The sequence below is a fragment of the Pelodiscus sinensis genome, chromosome 7 (genome assembly GCF_049634645.1).
Source record: "Pelodiscus sinensis isolate JC-2024 chromosome 7, ASM4963464v1, whole genome shotgun sequence".
NCBI classification, from domain to species: domain Eukaryota; kingdom Metazoa; phylum Chordata; order Testudines; family Trionychidae; genus Pelodiscus; species Pelodiscus sinensis.
This window is the reverse complement of record NC_134717.1, coordinates 56,412,777-56,436,920: the sequence shown is the minus strand read 5'-3', so window position 1 is coordinate 56,436,920 and position 24,144 is coordinate 56,412,777. Positions and strand designations below refer to the sequence as shown.

At 45.5% G+C, this 24,144-nt stretch overlaps 1 protein-coding gene across 4 annotated transcripts in view; it reads left to right on the top strand.

Moving 5' to 3' along the window:
- KIAA2012 (KIAA2012 ortholog) overlaps window positions 1-24,144 on the top strand; it is a 125,972-nt gene that overhangs the window by 32,932 nt on the left and 68,896 nt on the right. For 3 of the 4 annotated variants that reach the window (XM_075933853.1, XM_075933852.1, XM_075933855.1), the window contains exons 5-11: window positions 591-781; window positions 4,164-4,365; window positions 4,770-4,894; window positions 6,926-7,094; window positions 8,446-8,694; window positions 11,358-11,543; window positions 12,818-12,946. In XM_075933853.1, the coding sequence (XP_075789968.1) occupies window positions 591-781; window positions 4,164-4,365; window positions 4,770-4,894; window positions 6,926-7,094; window positions 8,446-8,694; window positions 11,358-11,543; window positions 12,818-12,946 (1,251 nt within the window). The remainder of the gene's footprint in view (window positions 1-590; window positions 782-4,163; window positions 4,366-4,769; window positions 4,895-6,925; window positions 7,095-8,445; window positions 8,695-11,357; window positions 11,544-12,817; window positions 12,947-24,144) is intronic. The other variant, XM_075933854.1, reaches the window with a different exon arrangement.

The following is a 24,144-nucleotide window of genomic DNA, read 5'->3' as shown; positions in this document are numbered from 1 at the left end:
GGTCTATTTAGACTGTAGCTGGGGGCAAGGGTAGACAGGTTCACAATAGCAGTGTTTGAGCTAGCACACCAAAAATAGCCACCGGGACATGACAGCACCAGCAGAGGCTCGGGGGAAGGCACCCAAACTAGACTCAAGAGGGTCAAGCAGGTCTGAGCTCAGGTGACTAGCCCACGTCCATGCTGGTGCAGCAACATCTGCCTTGCTCTTTGGGGCGTGCAACCCCACTTTCTTGAAGACAGTATTAATTCTGAGACGCGCTGTGATTCACCTGCTAGCAGGTGCATGGTACTGCAGGCAAGCAGCTTTCTCCCCTTTTTGTGCTCTGCAGAAAGATCACTCACAACTGCTGTCCCTGAGGCTGGGGGGCTGTGGCCCGACACTCCGCCAGATCATCCCATTCCTGAAAGATGGTTCAACACATGTCCCAGGTCATTCTGGAAACCAGCTTGTCCCTGCAGCCTGGCTCTCCTGCTGGGCTGGGACAAGCCTCAATGGCTAAATGCCACCATTTGGCCCTAAACAGGTTAGAACCTCTGGGAAGTGTGTAGGTCACTTTGTGATCCAGTCCTGGCCCCCTTGTCTTGCAGGCCACCGTTACTCATTGGAGGCTGGGACTGGAGAGAACCTGGCGGAAGGGGACGGAGCGGAAACACAGGGCTGGAGGAGAGCTCGAGTACCTGCTCAGGTTTCGGTGAGAAAACTGAGTCTAGGACTCAGACCACCAGCTGCAAAGGAGGCCACATGGAGCCAGAAAGCAGCATGCATAAAGGTCCCACAGGTACCATTTCTTCATGGTCTCGGTCCTCATACGGAGCAGAACCCCTCAGTTCCCCTTGGCACTGTGCTGACAGCAGGGTGGCTGTTTTTACAGCAGAATTTTGCTCATATGAGCCCTGGATTCAACATGAAGCAGATGTTGAGTTGCTAATGCACCACTGAAGGTACCATGTACTATGATGGTGAGGCTGGTGTAAGAACCTACATACAATAGAATGCTAATACAGGTTGGATCTCACTGGTCCCACACCCTCAGGATCGGACCAGTCCCGAAAGAGGGAATTTTCCCAACCATGGGAGGTCCCCTGCCACTGGCCTCCCAAGACACTGCCCCTCCTTCTGGCTCCACTTCAGCCCCATTGCCACGGGGCTCCCGGCCTGCTGCTATAGAGCTTGAGCTCTGGGGCACTGCCACCAGTCAGCTGGGGCTCTCTGAGGATGGAGCTCCCCAGCTGCTGTGGACTTGCTTCTGCCCCACCCAGCTGAGACGCCCCAGGAATGGGCTGCCCCGCTGCTGCCCTGACTGGTCAGAGCTCCCTGGTCCCAACCGTGGGGCTCCCTGCTGCTTGACTCCCTATCGGTGCTGGGACTCTCTGGTCCAGCAATATCCTTGGTTCTGCTGGACCACAGATGTTGCCAGACCAGAGAGTCCCATAGGGTATGTCTACACTACAGCGCTAATTCGAACTAACTTAGTTCGAATTAGTTAATTCGAACTAAGCTAATTAGAACTAGCGCAGCTAGACTTAAAAACTAGTTCGAATTAGCGTTTTGTTAATTCGAACTAGCATGTCCACACAGAGTGGACCCTGAACAGAGGTTAAGGATGGCCGGAAGCAGTGCCGGCAGGGCATCAGATGAGGACTTAGAGCGTGGAGCTGCTGGCTCAGGCTAGCTGAGGGCTGTGCTTAAAGGGACCCGACCCCTACCCTGGACAGACAGTTCTCAGGGGTTCCCCGCTTGCAAAGCAGTCCTGGCTTGGAGTGCCCTGAGTTCCCACACGCGGAACATCACAGCACTCGACCATCAGCCCGGCTGCACTTGCCACAGGCTGCTGTCCAGGGGGAGGAGACAATCGGGGGGCTGCAGAAGAACTTCCACCCCGAGAAACCCGCAGAGCCAGCCCAGTCCTCCCCATCGGGGGCGCGTACCCCATTCCTCCCTCACCTCCTTCCACTTACCCTTCCCTAACCCCCCTTCCTGATGTACAAAATAAAGAAAACGTGTGTTCAAAAATAGAATCTCTCTTTATTGAACAAAACTGGGGGAGACTGGGAAAAAGAGGTGGGAGAGGGGAAGAGAGTGGGTGGGAGAGGGGAGGGCAACTAAAATAATCAGGGGTTTGGAACAGGTCCCATATGAAGAGAGGCTAAAGAGACTGGGACTTTTCAGCTTAGAGAAGAGGAGATGGAGGGGGTTTTGTTAGAGGTCTATAAAAGCAAGAGTGTTGTGTAGAGGGTGCATAAAGAAAAGTTCTCCATTAGTTCCCATAATAGAAGGACTAGAGGACACCAAAGGAAAGGAATGGGTAGCAGGCTTCAAACTAGTAACAGAAAGTTCTTCTTCACAAAGCAAAGAGTCAACCTGTGGAACTCCTTGCTGCAGGAGGCTGTGAAGGATAGAACTAGAACAGAGTCTAAAGAGAAGTTAGATCAAGTCATGGAGGTTGGGTACATGGAGTGGTATTAGCCAGGGGGTAGAAATGGTGTCCCTGCCCAAAGTTTGTGGAAGGCTGGAGATGGATGGCACGAGACAAATGGCTTGGTCACTGTCTTTGGTCCATCCCCTCCAGGGTACCTAGAGTTGGCTGCTGTTGGCAGACAGGCTACTGGACTAGATGGACCTTTGGTCTGACCCAGTACGGCCATTCTAAGCTCAGGGCTGAGGGTCGGGGGTCTCAGTGGACCACCTTGATTTTCATGCACACCTGCTCCTGGGTGGCCAGGCTGGCAGCTATTCTGCCCTAGACGGCCACTTTCCTGTGCCTAGTGTGGAGTTTGTGGACGAGGTCCACGATGTCTGCACTAGAACAGGCGGGTGCCCGCCTCTTGCGGTCCTGGCCAGGCTCCCGAGAGCTGCCAGCCTGGTCCCGGGAAGAGGCGGAGGGCTGGGGGGCATTGGGTGGCTGGCTCATGGCGTGCCAGGTGCAGGGTCTGCTGGCTGGGTGCTGGCAGGCTTGCACCTGGCACGGGCACCGTAGCCAGCTCGTGCCCCTTTAAGGGCTCCGGGGCCGGGAGGGGGACAGAAGAGTTTCCCTGGTGGTGCCCAGAGTGGCCACCAGGGAAAGCTGGGAAGGGCTAGCCTCCCACTGGTTCGAATTAAGGGGCTACACAGCCCTTAATTCGAACTAGTAAGTTCGAACTAGGCTTAGTCCTCGTGCAATGAGGTTTACCTAGTTCGAACTAAGCGCTCCGCTAGTTCGAATTAAGTTCGAACTAGCGGAGCGCTAGTGTAGCGCCTATGAAAGTTAATTCAAACTAACGTCCATTAGTTCGAATTAACTTTGTAGTGTAGACATACCCATATTTAGGAGGTTCAACCTATAATACCTAACTCTTCTATAACGCTTTTAGTGAGCAGCAGCTATTAAAAGACTTTACAAAGAAGGGCAGTATCAATTGCTCCCAAGCATGCCTTGGCAGCACTGAATACTGTACTGCTATAAAGAACTGAAGTGAATCTGTGAGACCCTTCACATTTCAGCTTTTCCTCAGCGCCGTATCTTTCTAAACAATGCCTGATTGCACAATTGCCAAATAGAGAGTAAAAGATAAAGTTACATACAAATCAGGTGCTACCACACAAACTGTAATAAAACTTCAGAGAGACAGTAGAAGAGAAATACCCAGAACCAGTATACCCATTAGAAGTTCTTAATCTTTTGGAGCCTATGTCTTGCACCACTCAGGTCAGCGAGAGTTTTGATTTCTATGCAAGAAAACACAGCCCTTTAGATTTTGTGGCATACAAAAACATAATGCATGCAATAAAAAAGAAATGTTTGTGTATTTAAGCGGTTCTGACCCCACATAGACTGAAACCTATGACGACTATGTAGAGACAGACTGAGCATTATAAGTCAGGCTGAAATAGTATTCATAAATGAGGGCTTGTAAAACATGGGTGGTCGAAAATTTTCTATTCAAAAATTAGTTTTGACTAAATAAAATTCTGTGGAAAAAACAAGTCCACTTTCTAAAGAAAGGGTTGAGTTTTGTATCAAAACTGAAGACATTTTTTCAGTTTTCTGAAAAAAAGTTTAAATTATCTGCAGAAAGTTGTCAAAAATTATTTCTTCCACCCCAATTTTGACTGAAGATAGCCAGGGAAAACCATCTTCTGTTCAACTCTATTGTAAAGTCGGTCGTTCTTCTGTCTCCCAGGCCAGAGAGGTGGAAGATCACCAAGATGTGATCAGGGAAAAGCCATGTCAGACAGAGAGTCAAGAGCACCGTGAAAAGCTGAACGAAACCATCAAGAGCTCTGTTGGGAATGCAACTATTGATATTTCTCAGCTTTTGAGTGTGCAATCCCGTATAACTTTTTATGGAGGCTATTTCTCCGGAAGAAAAAAGCTCTACAACAGTAAGAAATACATCTCCTGATCTTTATTTCTTGTCATGGTTGTGTTTGTAATTAAGTTAATGGACTCCTGAAGAACGCAGAGTCCAGTAAATTTTATGGGCACTATTACAACAGACACCTCTGGATTAGGGCACAACCAGGAACGCTAACATTATATTTTAATGACTATGGTTATGTGTTGCAGTGCTCACTGGGAAGAAGGCAAATGGTGCAGTGCAACAATTTCAAGAGTTGTACTAGTAAACTTTCCTTCTCCTCATTACCAGGGGTTCATGGATTGCTTCCTGCATCTTCCTCCCCTCGACACATTCAGTGACAGAGTAAATACCGCCTCTTATCTGATGCCACTAAAACATGATTTAATTTCTTCCTCTTTTTAATTCCTCTCCATTTCCACCCCACAGTTAAACGAGGACATCTAAATAACCAGGATGGCAAAAAAGGACATCTTATTGAAACAGGGTTTTTTCCTCCTATTCAGTCTGCCATGAACTCAGAGCAAAGTGTGATCAGGGAGGAACACAGAAAGGTCAGATTTTTAACACAGATTGCAATTGTTGGAATAATTTTTTAAAAATGTTGTAAGACACCTCAAACATTTTAAATAGAGAGGCAGGATAAAAATATTTTAAATCAATAAAATAAATAATAAATAAAGTAAGAAGTGTTCTCATCGCTGGGGTCATATCATGAATGTAGATAAATTTGGGCCCATACAAATGCCATATTAGATCAGACCAGTGGCCCATCTAATCCAGTATCCTATCTCATACAGGGCCAGGATAAGATGCTTCAGAGGTGCAAGAAACCCAGTAATGGATAGTTAGTGGGTAGCCTGACCCTGTAGAAAATTCCTTCTTGAACACCAATAGTTAGAGGTTGGTTTCATCGATTTGAATATATACAAAATGGTGGAAATGAAGCTATAATGGATGGACGATAAAACAAAATGCTGGAGATGCCAAATACAGGCATGTTTATGAGGTCAGCCTTGAGACTACTCTATAATATGGGAATAAAGGCATTTGATGTGTGAAAGTAGCAAGTGATGCTACAAAAGACACTGAGGATGTGAGAGAACAATACTTTAGGCCACATCTGTGCTACAAAAACAAGCATGGTTGTTCCTTGCCATGGTTACAACATTGTAACAGAATATTTGTCTAGGGTTAAAGTTTTTGTTACCACTTGATCAGGTACCGGCCATAATGCACATTTTAATCACCGCTGCAACAGGGGACCACAACGTGGAAACCAGGCCTTGTGCTACACTGATATTTATAGTGTAGTCAGACTCAAAATGGAGCAAGGGAGAGTCCAACAGGTAAAGAGGATGTAGTCACTGGAAGTCTGAATGCCATATGATGGTACCCACCACAAAGCCTCAGTAGACAGGACTGTGCCTGGAGGCATAGAATGCTTCTATGCTTGTACGTGCACGTATGTACGGCTGCCCATGGGCTGGGGGTGGGGGGCAAAGAGGGCAGTTGCCCTGGTACCCAGTATTTAAAAGGCTCCAGCCACTGTGGTTATCATGGCAGCAGCAGCAGCCAGCACCCGAGCCCTTAAAAGCACCACTGGAGCCCTGTGCCATGTAGCCAGGCAGTGCTGAGGGCTGGCTGCACAAGGCCCCACCTCTTCTAACTAAGCCCCCAGCCCTTCTGAGGGGTTCCAAAGCCAAGCCCTCCCCCATTGCTCATGGCCTGCCTAAGCCTGTCGCCAGACCTGCACATGTGCATTTGGCCCTCTGCTGGGAAGATCTTGGGTACCCATATGCCTGCTGGTTCTTCAGATGCCCCAGTTGCATTTTAAAACATTATATTGCTTGACTTTAAAAAACACTAAATGTTAAGGCAAATCTGTCCCACCTTAACCACACCTGTAATCTCATACTCATAAGAACAAGGCTATGTCTACACCTGTAATCCTATACTCATACAAGGATATGTCTACACTTAAAACAGGGCAGAACTGCAGCTGCAGTGTAGATGCCTACTACTGCAGCAGGAAGGGTTCTCCCATCTCTGGAGGTGATCCACCTCCCCAGGAGGTGATAGCTAGGCCAACAGAATAATTCTTCCATTGCCCTAGCTTTGTCTGCACTAGAGATTAGGTCATCTTCACTGCCTGTCTGAGGGGTGTGGATTTTTTACACAGCTATGTAACTTTTCAGTGTAGACTAGGCCAAAGGTAAAATCTGATCCAGTCAAGAGAAAGATTCCTGTTAACGTCAGTGTGTACATATATCTGTGTTTTAGAAAAATAAGACTTTAAACAATTCAGAACTAGCAAGTTAAGCACCCTGGGCCCAATCCAGCTTCTTCCTCCACTGGGATCCAAGGCTTTGATGTGAGTGACCAAGACTGGGGCAGAACAGTCAGAAAGCCCCTATTCCACAGAAGATGCCCAGTGGAGATAGAGAATGGAAGCCTGAAACCAGCCTGGCTTTGTTGACCCAGTAGATTGTGCTTTAGAAAGGCTACAGAGCGAGAAATAAAAACATAAGTCAAAAGTCATGAAGTATTTGGGGTTTCTGACATTTTGAATTTATAACTCATAGCAGGCGCCAGAGACTTTGAAGTTTCCTTCAATCTTGGAAGAATCACCCAGCGCCCAAGTGCCCCTCCAGAAACAATTTAGATCCAGTGATCCCCCAAAGGAGCTTCTGATCCTCCCTTGGCTTATTCAGTTGCAAGCCCAGCCTGAGACCAAAGCAAAGAATCAAAGAGGTACCATCAGCTATAGATGAAAGATTCTCTGATCTCTCTACATTCAAGATATTTGTAAGTAACCCAACAATTAGACTGGGATTGCAGAAAGAGGGAACTCTCCCCTCCTGGACTGCATCACTGCCATGTTAGCTGTTGTGTTCCTGAAAATATTTAGGACAGGTTTATTTTTGAGTCTGCATTGTTTATTTCCCAGTGATGGGGCACAGCCTGTGCCTCCATACAGCATAAAAGCTGGGCAAAGATTCTGTTAATATTGGTCAAATGACAGGAAATTCAAATCAGATAAAACATCCTCAAACTCAAATGGTTGAATAAGCCAAAAAAAATTGGCATGAAAAGATTGACTGGTATTTCAATATCAGTTGAGGACAAGGAATGTTGGATATGAAATAAAGATGATTCATTACATTGAGGCACGGGGGGGAATTGGCCAGGAGCCCAAAAGCAACATCTGATTTGTCTTTGATGGAGCAGATCGCGGCCTCCTTCCTTTTGAACATAGAGGTGTGCCTCGTGTAGACTACAGGTCTCAACATGCACTGTACTATCCACATTTGAGTGGCCTGCTCCTCCAGATAGACCCTACATATTGGGACTTGTCATCTCAGAAGGCAACATCTCCATAGTAAAGATCAAGGTGGCCATCGGACGGATTGTAGAACTTCACAGATCACCTAAGGTCCTTTCACAGTTTGACAGTATGACATACTGCCAGAGGGAATCACCCTGGGGACTGTCACTGCCCAGCCAAAGGCTGGGAAAGCGAAAGACAGAGCACACTCTCAGCTTAGGGAGTAGAAAAAGAAATTGCTTCGGATAAATACACAAGTCCCCTGGCCAGACACAAGGGACAGTGCTGCTGGGTCTCAGAATAACTGTGTTCACCATTTCCCACTGAAAAGAGTCATTAGAGTGCAGGGGGAGAGAGGAACAGGTAAAATGAGAAAAGAGGACACTTGGATCCTTTGATTTCTCCATCCCAGGAAAGGGGATTCCATTTCTCTCAAAAAGCGTTGGAAGACGCTGCTGGGCCCAACTATCAAATATGCTCCTGCTAGAAACACTAAACTGGTTCACCCATCGCTGTAGCCTGGTTTCTTCCATTTCAGCACTGTGCCAACCATCTGGCTGAGAGAGCAGGTTTTGTTAGTCAGTTTGTCAATTTCTGGACACGAATAAGAGTTTAAAGATGCTGCTCATGGCTTGATTTTGCCAAGTTTGATTTCAAAACACAAGACGAACAATAGAAGACTGCATAGCTGTTCAGAAACTATTTTTCCAATAAACCTGTGAAAGGAATGAGTCACATGAGCACTGGCTAATATCTCCATTTCATGTTTCATTCCAGGCGTTCCTGGTGGCAAATCCACACCAGAGGCCGACAACCATGAGACGTTATGGGTTCCTTTACCGAATGATCTCATTTCTGTGCTAGAGGATACAACTGAGTCTCACCCAATGGCCACTGGAGAAATCCCAGAGAAATATCAAGGTAGCTTCTTCCTACCTCCAATAACCAATGGAAATTTCACTCTGGAGGGGAGGAAGACAGGAATAAGAGGGATGAATGCTGGAAAGGAGAGTCACTATAAAAGAGGTCAGTCAATAAAAATAAGAGATTCAGCTTTTGCTTCAGTTGTAGCTAGATTAACAGCATCTCTGCTATAAAATTAATTCAGCTTCTAGCTAGGTATTCACCCACTGCCACTCACCTTTGTGGCACTATTAACCCATAACATAAACAAACATATCTGATGGTCTAAAGGACTTTATTTCATATTGAATTGTGTCAGGAGATTGTGTTGCATCTACACTTTGCATTGTTAAGATACCACTCTAAAGGTATGTCTACACAGCAAAGTTATTTCGAAATAACAGCCATTATTTCAAAATAACTTTACTAGCTTCTACACAGCCAAACCGCTATTTTGAAATTAATTCAAAATAGTAGAGCACTTATTTTGAATTTGGTAAACCTCATTCCATGAGGAATAACGCCAAATTTGAAATAGCTATTTCAAAATAAGTGCTGTGTAGACACTTATTTTGAAATAGGGGGCCTCCAGCCTTCCCAGGGTGCCCTGGTAGCCCCTCCAGCCTCAACCAAGAACATTCCTCTCCCTCCCCTGTCCCTGGAGCCCTTAAAGGAATAGACTCTGGCCACAGTGCCTGTACCAGCTCCAAGCCTGCCAGCCCAGAGCCAGCAGTCACTGCCCCTGACCCAGTGGCCCCAAAACATGAGCCAGCAGCCACTGGCAGCCAGCCCTCCACCGCTCCCCAGGAGCAGTCTGCCAGCTCCCAGGAGCCTGCCAGGGATCGGAGAAGGCAGGCGCCTTCCTGGTCCAGGGTGGAGATCATGGACCTTATTCAGGTTTGGGGGGGTGCCCCCCAATGTCCGTGATCTCACTCTAAATGGAGGAACACGGCCGTCTATGGCAGGATAGCTGCCAGCCTGGCTGCCAAAGGCCACATGTGAACCCAGGAGCAGGTTTGCATGAAAATCAAGTTGGTCCAGTGAGACCCCCAACCCTGAGATTCCCCTCCCCCGTCTTCCCCTTGTATCCCCCTTCCAGCTCCCTCCTCACAGGTTTCCCCCTCCTCTCTACCCTCTCCCACCCTCTCTTCTCCCGTCTCCCGCCTCCTTTCCCCAGTCTCACCAGAGTTTCATTCCCCCCCACCCAGTTTTGTTAAATAAAGAGAGTTTGTGTTCATGAGAATGCATGTATTTTATTTGACATCAAGAGGGGGGGTTAGGGAGGGTTAAGTGGAAGGACATGAGGGAGGAATGATGCACAAACCCGCAGTAGGGCAGACCAGGGAGGCTTTGCTGTCCCTCATCGAGGTAGGCAAGCAAACAGGGAAAGCTGAGAACAGGCTGTGGGGGGGGGGAGGAGGGGCGGGCGGCGTTCCTTTAAGCACAGGCCTCAAATAGCCTCAGGCAGCAGCCACACAAAGTAACTCCTGACCTGATGCCCTGCTGGACCTGGTTCCGGCCAGCCTTAAATGTGATTCAGCGTCCACTCAGTGTGGACGCGCTATTTCAAAATAGCAAAACACTATTTTGAAATGCATTTTGTGTGTAGATGCGTTATTTCAAAATAACTTATTTCGAATTAACTTTTTTGAAATAAGATATTTCAAAATAACACTGACGTGTAGACATATCCTAAGAGATTGGTTATAACAGAATTTTGTTAATTCATAATTACCAACATCTTTTCATCCAAAGATCCCAAGAGGGTCGACAAATTTATATAATCCAGGTACAAGACGTATTAGGCTTTACTTCATTTGTTACAGAAATGCAGCTACTTCAGGTATAGAAGATATTAGTTGATTACATAATAATTCAGGAGAGAAATTAAAGAACATCTATGCCACTTGAAACTATAGGGAAATTTTAAGAAGACAGAATTCATTAATTAAACTGGAATTTAGCCTGAATATCAAAGGAAGGAAAGTGGAATCTTTAATAACAATACTTTGCCATAACCCATTACCTGTCATTTGAAAGAGGCCACTCCAACTGCGTAGCAGCCCTCTAGCATGGCTTGTTACTGATTCATAGGAAAGAATGCCCCCGCTCTCCCCCCGCCATCAACTTCCACTAACACCTTCCTGCAACAGCTAGGTTTTCTTTGGAGACCTTGAAACTCAAGCACTGGCTGCAAATAATTGTATAGAACAGAAAACACTGCTGTGTATTTAATATCTTAAAGATATCAAAGTCATCAAGGCAGTAGTTATTTTCTATAAACTATACTCATCACCAAGAACATTTCAACATTTACACATTACCCTGGGGAATCTAAGATATAGCTGTTATTTTCTATTCCAAGTACAGGGATAAATTTGTATCTCAGATAGTATTATAGAGTTACTATAGGGAAATTAGTCTTTTTTTTCCAAGTGCAACTATTGTAATTCTGGTATCAGACTCGTCACTCTAATTCTGTACCAGAGCTCATGAGTTCAGTATCAACAAAATGTTGATGGAATGTTTAATGTTTTTTCTTATTGCTCATCAGTTTTCTGCAGCACTTTGTAGAACATTCAGCACTTTACACACATTGGCAGTGAGGATGCAGATTAGTTAGATGGGGTAGCTAAGTAGGATAGACAAACAATATACCAGTGAGTCACTGATTAACTGTGGCCCTTTTGTGCATTCATTACCTCTGCCTAGATCTCTATTTTTCCCTTCCAGATATGTATTATTTTATGCAACTCTATAGTACTATTCTTTAATGTTTTTTTCAGATGGTGATTTATTCACCCAGAATGCAGTCCCAGGATTAGCTCTGCTGCCCCCTATCTACAGGAAGAAGGGTTCAAGGAACCAGAGTAGCAAGACAAATGTCAAAACTGTCAGTAGCAGCACTATCACCAGCAGCACTTCTAAGGCTCTAGGAATCACTCGCGGTGCTCTCCCCGAAGAACTGAGAGGTAACAGTCAGAATGGTGCATTGTTTGTACTGAAGCAAAATGCAGGACAATGTAGCACTTTAAAGACTAACAAGATGGTTTATTAGATGATGAGCTTTCGTGGGCCAGACCCACTTCCTCAGATCAAATAATGGAAGAAAATAGTCACAACCATATATACCAAAGGATACAAATTCTTGTTTGTACTGGGCATTCAATCTGTACTTACATTTATCTGTTTGCAAGGTGCATCCTGGAGGGGCACAAGATTTTTTTTTAAAGCCCCTGGATTTCAGGAGAAACTAACATGCTATTTTTAGTAGCAACACTCAGAATCTCAGAAACTGATTAATATTCAGTGCATGCGTGTTTCTAGAAAAGTTAGTTCCTGTTTATAAAATGCTGCTGAGAAATCATTCTAACTACATGGATTTTTGGGACCTGAGAAGGGAAAGTGGCAGTGCTTCCTTCCACCAGGAAGGAGATATCTACCCAGCGATACAAACAGACAAGAAAAGGACACCACAAGCATGTACACAGATATGCCTGCTAAACATGAAGTCAGTTATTCTCAGGAAGAAGCCATTGGTGGAACTAAGCTCCAAAGACCTACAGTAAGGAACTGTAATCCAGTTAAAGTCAATGGAATACACTAGGGAGTTATTTCATCCCTTTCTTATTAAACACGGCTCTCACAAATCCACAGTTCTGTTTCTATACCAGTCAGCCAACAGCAGAGATCAGTTAGTGTCAGCGCCTGAAGTTGCCACTTTATTGGAACGAAAAAAAGATAAGGAGTAGACACCCAAGTGTAGCTTCATTTGCAGATGGTGGGTGGGGAGTAGTGTGACATAGAGATGGAAAGAAAAATGCCACATGAAGTGCACTTTTCATGTCATAATAGGCTCAGGAGAGGCATATTCAGAAAGATAAAAACTGTAAAAAGTGCTAGTTCTGCAGAGCCCCCACCCTTCGGCGGAATGGAGTTCAGAACTCCAAACCTGACCTGATCTGAATGTCCTACTGGACAGATCCAACACCTCAGATAAAACACTCATGAACTTTGGGAATGGGTTTCAAAAGCTGTTCCTGAATGGTATGTTCCAACCCATCTCCTGTAATGGGCAGGGCTTCCTTAGCATTAGCCTTTCCCTTATTATGGCATGACAATGTGGATGTATGCATAGAGCTACTGAGAAGGATATTTTCATGCACTGAGCATCAATGGAGTATATCTCCAGATGTCCATCTTGACAGTGTGTGTTAGTAACGATGTTCATCTTTATGTTTTCCAGAGTGCTGCGACGGTACTTCACTAGGCAGCCTCATAATGGGCCCTGATGGAGAAATTGTCTGTCTGTCCCTCTTGGGGTCTGTCCAAGATGCAGATGTTCCTGCTCAGATTAGCTTCATTCCGCATGAAGGTAAGGACATATAATCCGAAGGAGTTTTCCTTCCAAGAGGAAGAAATTGCATGCATGACTCTCCACAGTTTCAGACAAACAAAATAAATAAAAATCAGCCCCAGACACAGTGTAACTTCTGCCAACTCAGCTACCACAACTAATGTTTGCAAAACAAATCCTGTGCTCTAGAATAGGTGAGATCATGGAATTGCTATTGAAAGCGATGCTGAGTTTAGAAAGGGTTTACAAAACTGCCGTGGCATTTGCCCCATAGAAACAACGTCCTTCTCTCCTTTACAGTGAACCTCAAAAGGAGGAGGAGACCAATTCATAATCTGCTCACGCACTGTGCGGTGTGCCTCAGACAGCCAGTGTGAACGAGCTTCTGACAGACACGTCATGCAATCTGCAAAATCTGACAGTGTTGTGAGCTTGTGGGAATAGAAAATGGTTTTTTTGAGCAAGGGCCATCTCACAAGAAAAGCCCAAGAGTGGATAGCGCCAAGCCGTCGGAGTTGTTTCCCCAAGAACAGCCAAGAAGTGTGCTGATGGGGTAGAGCTCTGCGGCAAGGAAGCCATTATTCATGATATGGTCACTACAATTTGCAGGGGGAGGTTTACATGACAGACTACTAAGGAAACAGCTAAATTGTATCATTAGAGAATGGCCAAGCCATTTGACCAAACCCACAACACAGCAGCCTTTGGTCTGTCACTATACTCTCTGGCTCAAAACCCAGATCTTTTTCAAAGGGGAGAGATGCTACCGCTTCCCAGTGAAGACATTATCTCTCACTGAAAGCACCACAAGCATTTTACAATCATACAAGCTGTGAAAGCAATTTAAAATTCCTTATAGGTCCTGCCCTATTGCAGCTCGGGTCCCTGCCAGCTCTTTCAATAGCTCCCTGCTGGCTTTTGCCACAGCTCAGCCAGCTCTTGCTCGAGCTGTGCACCACGGCGCACCCACTTGCTTACACCTATGATAGTACATCGCTGTAATTATGGTCCCTTTGTGCCAGTTACACTGGAGTGAAGGGGACAGCCATTAATTGGAAATTCCCCAGACATGGGATCCCTTCCCAGCTAATTCTGCATCCCTGTCACCAGAAGTCGGGGCATTCTCAGAGCACTACTGCACCCCTGCTATTCCCACCAGGGACTATAGGCAGCTGGACACAAGCTGCCCTCAGAAGCCAAAGCAGCACTTGCTTTGACTATATATAGTGACTCAAAGTGACTCAAAGCCACCTTACTCTGCCCTCTTTGCACCATATTCCCATTTGCATCTTCTACATAGTTGATTGGTAAAAGCACTTATTTGTGACTGACAGCATGCCAGAGTCAATACAGCTGCAGGCGTCTAAGCAAATGGATGCTGCTTCTCCTTGCCTAACTCACTCTGACATCTGAGAGCTGGGTTTTCATTCTCTGGCACATCACCTCGGTAACAGAGGTCCTAAAGCCAAGTTAGGCGTTCAGTTGTACCTGTTCAGCTCCAAGTGGTCACAGTCCGTGACACCAATGCAAGTCCCATTGTCTTCACTGAGTTTGGATGGATGTAACAGGTTGGAGTCTAGCAGACCATTATATTGATACAGCAAAAGGAATGGAATCCAGCCCATGTTTCATAGCGCGGCTGGATCTGTAGGGCTTCCAAGAGCAAGACTGACATATTTTGGGTCAGGAAGGAATTTCCCCTGGGTCATATTGGCATAAACCCTGAGGGGTTTTCACCTTCCACACCAGCCTAGGGGCACAGGTCACTTGATGTTCTGAACTAGAGTAACGGTAAATTTTGCATAACCTGAAGTCTTTAAATGATGGTTTTGTGGTTTAAAGTAAAAGGTTCGGAAATGTGGCTAGTCCCAGGGAGGCGCAGAAACAAGCAAACTATTACCAAATATCTTTTAAACTTTTATTAAAGGCCTTCTACATATAAATTATTATTTTATCAATTTCTTACATGCGTAGAATAGTGATAGAGATGTAGCCGTGTTAGTCTGGTGTAGCTGAAACAAAATACAGGACTATGTAGCACTTTAAAGACTAACAAGATGGTTTATTAGATGATGAGCTTTCGTGGGCCAGACCCACTTCCTCAGATTTTTTCTTCCATTATTTGATCTGAGGAAGTGGGTCTGGCCCACGAAAGCTCATCATCTAATAAACCATCTTGTTAGTCTTTAAAGTGCTACATAGTCTTACATACGTAGGCACCAAATAATTATTAGAATGACCAATAAGCAAAATGCAATACAGTAAAGAAAATTCCTCGAGGTTTCTCTAAATCCCAATAGTTGTTAACAAGGGACTAGGGATTATTAACAGTTACATTTACATCAGTCTTACTTATAAAACTAATCATTTATCTAAAACTTTTAACACTACTACTTAACAATACCTCTAAACCATTTCAGATAACAATACTTACATTTAACAAACACACAAACTACAACAACAACATATTTGGTATTCGTTATGTTTGGTATATGTTACGCTCAACAGGAACTCGTTTGGTTTGGTGAGCAGGAGGTGGCCCACTCGGGTGGTCAGTCCTCGGACCTGGCTCATATTCTGCCATCCATTGTTTATTCGGGATTCCTCAATTTGATACAGGAGAGGAAGCTGTTTTATAGAGAAAGCTTTTGCGCACTTTTTGTGATAGGCTAGCAGACCCTGTCTGTTAAGTGACAGGAGTAAGGGGGTGAGATGGTTTCCTGTTTTTCCTTTTCTGCCTTATCGGGCATTGCACAGTCAGCACAACCAGCACGAACTTTACATTAACTTCTCAGGTCTGGTTTTGGTTCCTGTTCGTCGCTGATCTTTACGTTACATAGTGTAAGGTTTTTCATCAAGGGGAAGTTGACCTTTTGCTTGGATGGCAATACGCGCGAGAGGCCTGGCCAGCGAAGAGCCTGCTTCCACAGGTTTGAGGACTTCAGTAAAACTCAGCAGCAGCTATGGGTGTGTTGCAATTGGGTGAGCAAGGTTCTATGACCTGAGACAGGCCAGATGAGATGATCACAATGGACTCTTCTGGCCTTAATGCTTATGACCAGCACAGGCTTGTGTCACTGACGTTAGCTCTGACGATACACAGGTGATGGGACTGTTGGTTACAAGAATGACACAGTCTTTCTAGAGTGCACAGCTGCACTTTGAGATTAGATTCCATAATCTTGGTGGTGGGTGAGAAGTGTACAGTTTAACGTTCAACACTCACATGAAAACTTTTTATGTCTTATTATGAAAACATGTAGAACAGCTAGATTTCACCTTTCAAAAGTTAGTTGTCTGAACATTACTAACTTCAGACAAAGTTCTGTAACCAGTGACAGAATCTAGGTTTTATAAAGATTCCTGCCCCCGTTGTAGCTGAGCATGTCCAGATTGTATGTTCCCCGGATCTGTACGTGAAAGGTGCCAATTGGGCGCAGATCTATCCTCCCACGTGCAAGGGAGACTGCAACTTCCATGGTACCCTCCGCCATTCCCACTGTGTCGGCCACACCATAGAGGCAGGGGGGTGGGCTGGCAGGTGCTTGATGTCATCTCCACCTCTGGTCCTATAACATAGACCCTGCAAATCCACAGATATCCACTTTGTATCTGTGGGTATCCACATCTCATTTTTGCACATATAGATGCAGATACAAATTTTGTATCTAAAACTCTGCAGATTTGTTTATCTCCTTTATTTCTGTGGATATCCACATGTAATTTTTGCAGATGTGGATACCAATTTTGTATCTGCATATAGAGAGCCCTTGAGGAGACAATAAAGCCTCCAGATACAAACAGGAGGCTGTGACAGGATTTCTGAGAGAGAGGCATTACTAATATGTGCTCCCCCAGCACTTCCTCCTCTGGGTTTCTTTTCTACAATCAGGGAAGAACTGAGCATTTCTGATATTCTGTCTGAGTATGTCTACACTACAGCACTAATTCGAACTAACTTAGTTAATTCGAACTAAGCTAATTCGAATTAGTGCATCTAGACTTAAAAACTAGTTCAAATTAGTGTTTTGCTAATTCGAACTAGCATGTCCACACTGAGTGGACCCTGAACCGAGGTTAAGGCTGGCCGGAAGCAGTGCCGGCAGGGCATCAGATTAGGACTTAGAGCGTGGAGCTGATGCCTCAGGCTAGCCGAGGGCTGTGCTTAAAGGGACCCGACCCCCACCCCGGATAGACAGTTCTCAGGGGTTCCCCGCTTGCAAAGCAGTCCTGGCTTGGAGTGCCCTGAGTGCCCACACTTGGCACATGAGAGCACTCAGCCATCAGCCCGGCTGCACTTGCCGCAGGCTGCCATCCAGAGGGGGGATCAATCAAGGGGCTTCAGGAGAGTTTCCACCCGAGGAGCCCGCAGAGCCAGCCCAGTCCTCCCCATCGGGGGCTCGTACCCCAGTCCTCCCTCACCTCCTTCCACTTACCCCTCCCTAGCCCCCTTCCTGATGTACAAAATAAAGGACACGTGTGTTCAAAAATAGAAACTCTCTTTATTGAACAAAACTCGGGGAGACTGGGAAAAGGAGGTGGGAGAGGGGAAGAGAGAGGGTGGGAGAGGGGAGGGCAACTAAAATAATCAGGGGTTTGGAACAGGTCCCATATAAAGAGAGGCTAAAGAGACTGGGACTTCTCAGCTTAGAAAAGAGGAGACGGAGGGGGTATATTATAGAGGTCTATAAAAGCACGAGTGGTGTGGAGAGGGTGCATAAAGAAAAGTTCTTCATTAGTTCCCATAATATAAGGACTAAAGGACACCAAATGAAATGAATGGGTAGCAGGCTTCAAACTACCAACAGAAAGTTCTTCTTCACAAAGCAAATACTCAACCTGTGGAACTCCTTGCTGCAGGAGGCTGTGAAGGATAGAACAAGAACAGAGTTTAAAGAGAAGTGAGATAAAGTCATGGAGGTTGGGTCCATGGAGTGGTATTAGCCAGGGGGTAGGAATGGTGTCCCTGGCCTCTGTTTGTGGAAGGTTGGAGATGGATGGCACAAGACAAATGGCTTGGTCATTGTCTTCGGTCCATTCCCTCCAGGGTACCTAGGGTTGGCCGCTGTCGGCAGACAGGCTACTGGGCTAGATGGACCTTTGGTCTGACCCAGTATGGCCATTCTAAGCTCAGGGCTCAGGGTCAGGGGTCTCACTGGACCACCTTGATTTTCATGACAACCTGCTCCTGGGTGGCCAGGCTGGTAGCTTTCCTGCCCTAGATGGCCACTTTCCTGTGCCTAGTGTGGAGGTCGTGGATGAGGTCCACGATGTCCACACTAGACCAGGTGGGTGCACACCTCCTGAGGCCCCGGGCAGGCTCCTGGGAGCCGCCAGCTTGGTCCCGGGAAGAGGCGGAGGGTTGGGTGGCAGTGGGTGGCTGGCTCGAGCCGTGCCAGGTGCAGGTTCTGCTGGCTGGGTGCTGGCAGGCTTGCACCTGGCACGGGCACCGTAGCCAGCCCATGCCCCTTTAAGGGCTCTGGGGCTGGGTGGGGGGCAGACGAGTTTCCCTGGTGGTGCCCAGAGTGGCCACCAGGGAAAGCTGGGGAGGGCTAGCTTCCCACTAGTTCGAATTAAGTGGCTACACAGCCCTTAATTAGAACTAGTTAATTCGAACTAGGCGTTAGTCCTCGTAGAATGAGGTTTACCTAGTTCGAATTAAGCGCACCGCTAGTTCGAATTAAGTTCGAACTAACGTTTTGCATGTGTAGCGCCTATCAAAGTTAATTCGAACTAATGTCTGTTAGTTCGAATTAACTTTGTAGTGTAGACATACCCTCTGTGTGCTCTTTATCAGATACAAAATTTACCTTAATCCAAATTAACCCAGAGATTTTTCTGAATATATCAAGGATCCCATTTAAACACAATAGAGCAAGGAAGTTCAGAACAAAGGCTAAAGACTATTTTTAACCTACCTTATCATGCCTATGCAATAGAAGTGATCAACACAACTGGGAAAATGTTTGTACATCAGTCTTCCTTGTGGCAGTGTGGGATGAAAAAAACAGGGTTTTATAATGGTGTTAGAGAATAGAGTTTTAGCCTAGCTCAGTTTTAGCCTGTTTCAGAACCATGTTTGAATTTGATCATTTTTGTAGCATGGATAGGGCCTTTTATAAACTGTAATTTTAATCTTGCTAGAAATAGCTATGTACAAAATGAATGCCACGCACTTCTCCAGAACTCAGCAGGCAAACAGCCTTTTTTCCAGGTTTCCCTGTTCATTAGGGACAGGCCTTTTGGTTTTTTTTTTTTTTAATTGTAAGAACTGTTCTACCCCCAAATAATGCTAGAGAGTATCTTCTTGAAGAAGGCCATGTGCTATGTGATACGTTTTATAATTGTGTTAACTATGGGTGCAAACTATTAACCATGACACATTTTTTTAAAGAGCATTAAAAAAAATGTAACTTGTTAGTTAACTTGCCTCTAAGACCCCCATCTGCACTGGCTTTTAAACCAGGCTTCGGAATGGTGGTTGTTGGAGTATCTGTTATTTCTTTGATAATATCCAGGCTTTGCAAATTCATTTTATAGCCAATGATCCCTTATACTACAGGACAATAGTGGAGGCTTCCAAACGAGGCTGTGAAATGATCTGGGTCAGATATCCTGTCATATGCAAAGTTGGATATCCTAGGACCTAGCAACCAAAAGTTTTGCATTCCATTCTTTAAATCATAGTAATAAGTCACAATAAAATGTGCATCATTTGGCTGTTAGGATTTGATCCCCATGGAAGGACTTCAGTGGGCATGGGGCCAAGCCCAGCCTGGAATGCCCGATGAGGCACAAGACATAGATCCTTTCTTAGGCGGCCTACTCATGCATACCCTGGAGTGGTTTACTGTTTATTTTTTAAACAGGAGAAGGGGCTTGGGTGGGGGAGGGAAAGGCACGAAGGGACAGGGTGCAGGAGAGAGACAAATGCCAGGGGGCCAAGTGCAGACAATGGAAAGGGTGGGAGGGGGGACAGGGTGATGCTGGGAGAGGAGCAGAGAGGGGAAGGGCGTTGGGGGCTGGAGAAGGAGGTGCTAGGAGAAGGCTTGAAAGAAGGGGTGGGCATGAGAAAGGCCAGGATGGAGCAAGGCATGTGTGAGGGCCCAGAGGGGCAGGAGGGGAATGGGGCAGAGAGTGGTGAGGGTATCAAGGAAAAAGAGGGCAAACAGGGCAGGGGCAGTAAGGAAGGGGGAGGCACCAGGAGGGTGCAGGGCTAAGGGAACGTGCAGGTACCAGGGGATTCTGGGGTGAAGCAGAAGGGCAGACACCTGCAGGGGAGGGACCAGCATCAGAGGAGAGAGGCAGGGCAGGTTTGTAGAGGGAGGTGTTAGAAGAGGGGATGAGGAGGGGTAGCTCACATGATCAGAGTGGGGCTACTGGAGGAATGGGCACGGGGGGAAAGAAGGGCTGGTGGAGGGGGGCAGGTCGCAGGAGGGCTGAGGGCAGTGAGAAGGGCAGGAGTCAGGACAGCAGAGGAGGGTGAGGAATTGGGGGGCAGCAGGCACCAGGGGAGATGATGGAGCAAGGAGAGGAGACATGGCAGCAGAGAGAAAAGATAGAGGTTTATAAAATATTTATTAATAACTTGGTATGCTGCCCATGGCCAGTTTGTTTGCACCCCATGGTGTAGTTTGGGTTTATGTGGGAATCAACAGGTGGCCGGCGAGTGGGAGCCAAAACTAAAAAGTAGTCAGTTTAATGATCTTCTGTTGATGTGTTTTAGTAGTTAAATTCTTGGACTGTCATTGCTCATGAAAAGTGCTGTCACATGGGTAGAAATCGGGTAAATATTGCATTTTATTAATATCAGCAGAACTGACTTAAATGGGGCCTGTGTGTTGTGTAGTCTTGCCTTAATCTTTGTATTCATGTGAGAGAAGCTATTTGTATATATTTGCTTGCATATGCAACCACACTTAAGTTGAGGCCCTCAGCATGTTCTGTAAGTATCAGTGTGGTCCCTGGGGTTTCCAAAGTTGAGTTGCCCTAGCTAGGTGTCTGTCTAACCTGGTCTTAAATATCTCCAGTGATGGAGATTCCGCAATCTCACTAGGCCAGCGTTTCCCAAACTATGGGCTGCAGCCTGGTACTGGGCCGCAGGAAAAAACTACCGGGCCTCAGAGTGGTTGCCGGGGTGTTCTGCGCTCCCAGAGTGCCCGTGTGGTGCTGGGTCCCCCAAGCCCTCTACTGGCCTGGGTGGAGACTGCAGCCGGATGTTCTGGCTCCTGGCAGAGTCCTAGCTAGGGGAGGTGTGTGGGGGGGAGGGCTAGGAGGAGGGAAGAGCCAGCCACCAGAAGCAGCACTGAACTGGGGAATCGGGGCGGGCTGGGGAGATTGGGGGGACTGGTGGAAGCAGGGATGCCAGGGGGCGCAAGGTTGGGGGCAGGGAGTTGGCCAGAGAAGATGTGCAGGGAGGGTAGGGGGGAGAAGCGGCCGCCGGAAGGAGGGCTGGATGTGGGCTGTGGGGCTAGCCAAGGGAGATTGGGAGGAGAAGCAGGGGAGAACTGGCTGCCTGGGAGGGGGTTGGGGGAAGTAGGGCTGGCCAGAGGCACAGCGGGGGGAACAAGTGGGAGGAATGAATCAGCCTGCGGGGAGTGGGACTGATCTGGCCATATGTAGATCTCAGGGCGCTGTCCCCCTGACCCTCTCCTCCCCACAAAGCACGAGTTAGTCCGGCCCGGGGACACACACACACACCCCCTTGAGTAGTTGCAAACTATCTGGCTGGTAGACACGCTCATGCAGCCTGAGCACATTTACCAGCCAGGCAGTTCGAAACTACAAACTGATACATCTAGTAATAATAAAACTTACCTAATGAGAAAATGCCAGACATGTTATACATCTGGTATTTTCTCAGTTTGTTTTTTACGTGTTTATATTTTTGGGCTGCAAAAAGCAGAATTGAAAAAAAAGGATTCCAACTAATGTAAAAAGTTTGGGAAACCCTGGTCTAACCAACTTTCTGTCTGTCTTACAGTCCATTTATCCAATCCATATTCCTTAACTTGCTGGCAAGAATATTGTGGGTGACCATATCAAAAGCTTTGCTAAAGCTGGCACTGGGGGTTTGGGAGGACCAGAAACAACTCATTTGAATATTCATCATTTGATTAATGAATACGGAAATATGCAAATGAACGTTACCAGTCCTCCCAAAGTTCGTGAATGGATTTACTGGTCCCCGTGTCAAAAAGTTTGGGAACCCCTGATATATATGATAAAAAGCAGAGCGTCCATACTACCACACCCATTATTTTGAAATAACTCCTGCTTTCCTTGGGGAATAAGATTATTTTGAAATAGTTATTTTGGAGGTTATAATTCATTTCAAAATAATTTCCTAGTGTAGACATGCCCGAAGGTGCTAGAGAACTACTCGTTTTTTTCAAGTTACAAACTAACATAGCTACTCCTCTGAGAGAGAACAGGGAAAGTCATATATTCAAAACAGCAGAAAAAGGCATTTATGTTTATTACATATTTATACACACACACACACACACACACACACAGAACTATTTGGACCGTGCAAATGGAGATTATTTTTAAAAGCTTATAACTTAGCTTAATGTGGGGGCAAATTTCACAGGTATAGCAAGAGGCACATCTCGGACACAAAAGCATTCCTCCTGCCAAATTCCAAGACCCTGCTCTTAAGCATGTAGATGTTAGAGCTTCCTGACTCACTTGATCTAAGATTTTTTTATATTTTATTTTTAACTTGGGCAAAGGATATATTTTTCCCTAACCTCATTCTTGGAGACGGCTGAAACTTTCAAAAAAATTAAAACAAACAGAACCATACACTCAGCCTGAGGCAGAGACCCAGGGTGGAAAATTTAATCCCAAACAATTTAAGGTTGGCAAAGTTATAAGCAAGTGAAAACTAGGTTGCCTGACACTGCATAAAAAGACACTAACTGGAAGCATTGCTACATACATTGTTTGGGTGTGTCTACACAGCCTCCTAAACTCGAAATAAGATATGCAATTTGCGCTATGTGAATTGCATATCTTATTTCGATTCTATTTCGAAATAGCTTATTTTAAAATTTGGCACGTCTACACAGTACCAAATTTTGAAATAACACACGATTTCGAGACTTTCCTTAACCTTTGTGGAACAAGGGCTACAGGGCTGCCGAAATAGCATGCCCATTATTTCAAAAAATATTCTGAAATAATGGGCAGCTTGTTAAGACGCAAGGTAGCTATTTTGGGATACTGGAAGTAGACCGTGGTGGTAGACGTACCCTCTTTAACTACAATATTGCTAACTTTTAATTGTAAAACCTTTGTTTTCAAGGGTTTTTTATTAATTATTATTATTTCATAGGAATTTTTGGTGTTTATTCCCAAATTTTAAAAAAGGTGAAAAATAAATAAAAACCAGTGGACTGAGGGTGGGGGGGGCATGGCACTCATTGGGTGCCTGTTACAGTAGTGACTGTAGGGACTGAGCTCCGTGCCTGCCTTGCTTCCCATGGCGTAGAGGAAGCATGTAACATGGAAGGGCACTGAAGAGCCAGGGGGATCCGCGTAACTCGGGGACTGCCTGTAATATAAAAAAATAAATACATGTAGGGTAGCTTTTAAAATTCTTTTTTAAATATGAAAAAGAGGAAGATTCACCATGAGATAGATGGCTAAGAAACCCACCTAATATTGCAAGACTCACAATAAAATTGGCATATGTACAAATTTCCCATTTCATTATCTCTTTTTCGTAGAAGGATCTCTCTGTCTCTCTCTCCATTCTGTGAGAGAACATTAACATTTATTATGCTATTTATCTCTTTTTAGTCCAGAATATGTGTCTTCAAGCTCCATTCTCAATAATTAATGTGTGTTCTCATTTCTCATTCTCCTGAGCATCTACCCTTGAATTCTATGGTCAACAATTAACACTAAGTATTCTTTCCACGCTGTTTGTTTCCAGAATCCTGATTTAATATGTTTATTCAGATTTTCTTCCTCTCCATTTAACAGGGTCACCATTATCCATACTTCGAGGACCACACATTTCCATTCAAAATATACAAGTTAGTTAAACACTATAATCCTCAAATCAGATTAAAAGGACAAGGTCAATATTTAAACATTTATTTTCTCATCAGACAGTTTATTTTTTGACTTTGTGCAACAAGGGTGATTATTTTCAGGGAGAAAGTTTGTGGTAATTTATTAATCAAGATAAGATTTAAGAAGCA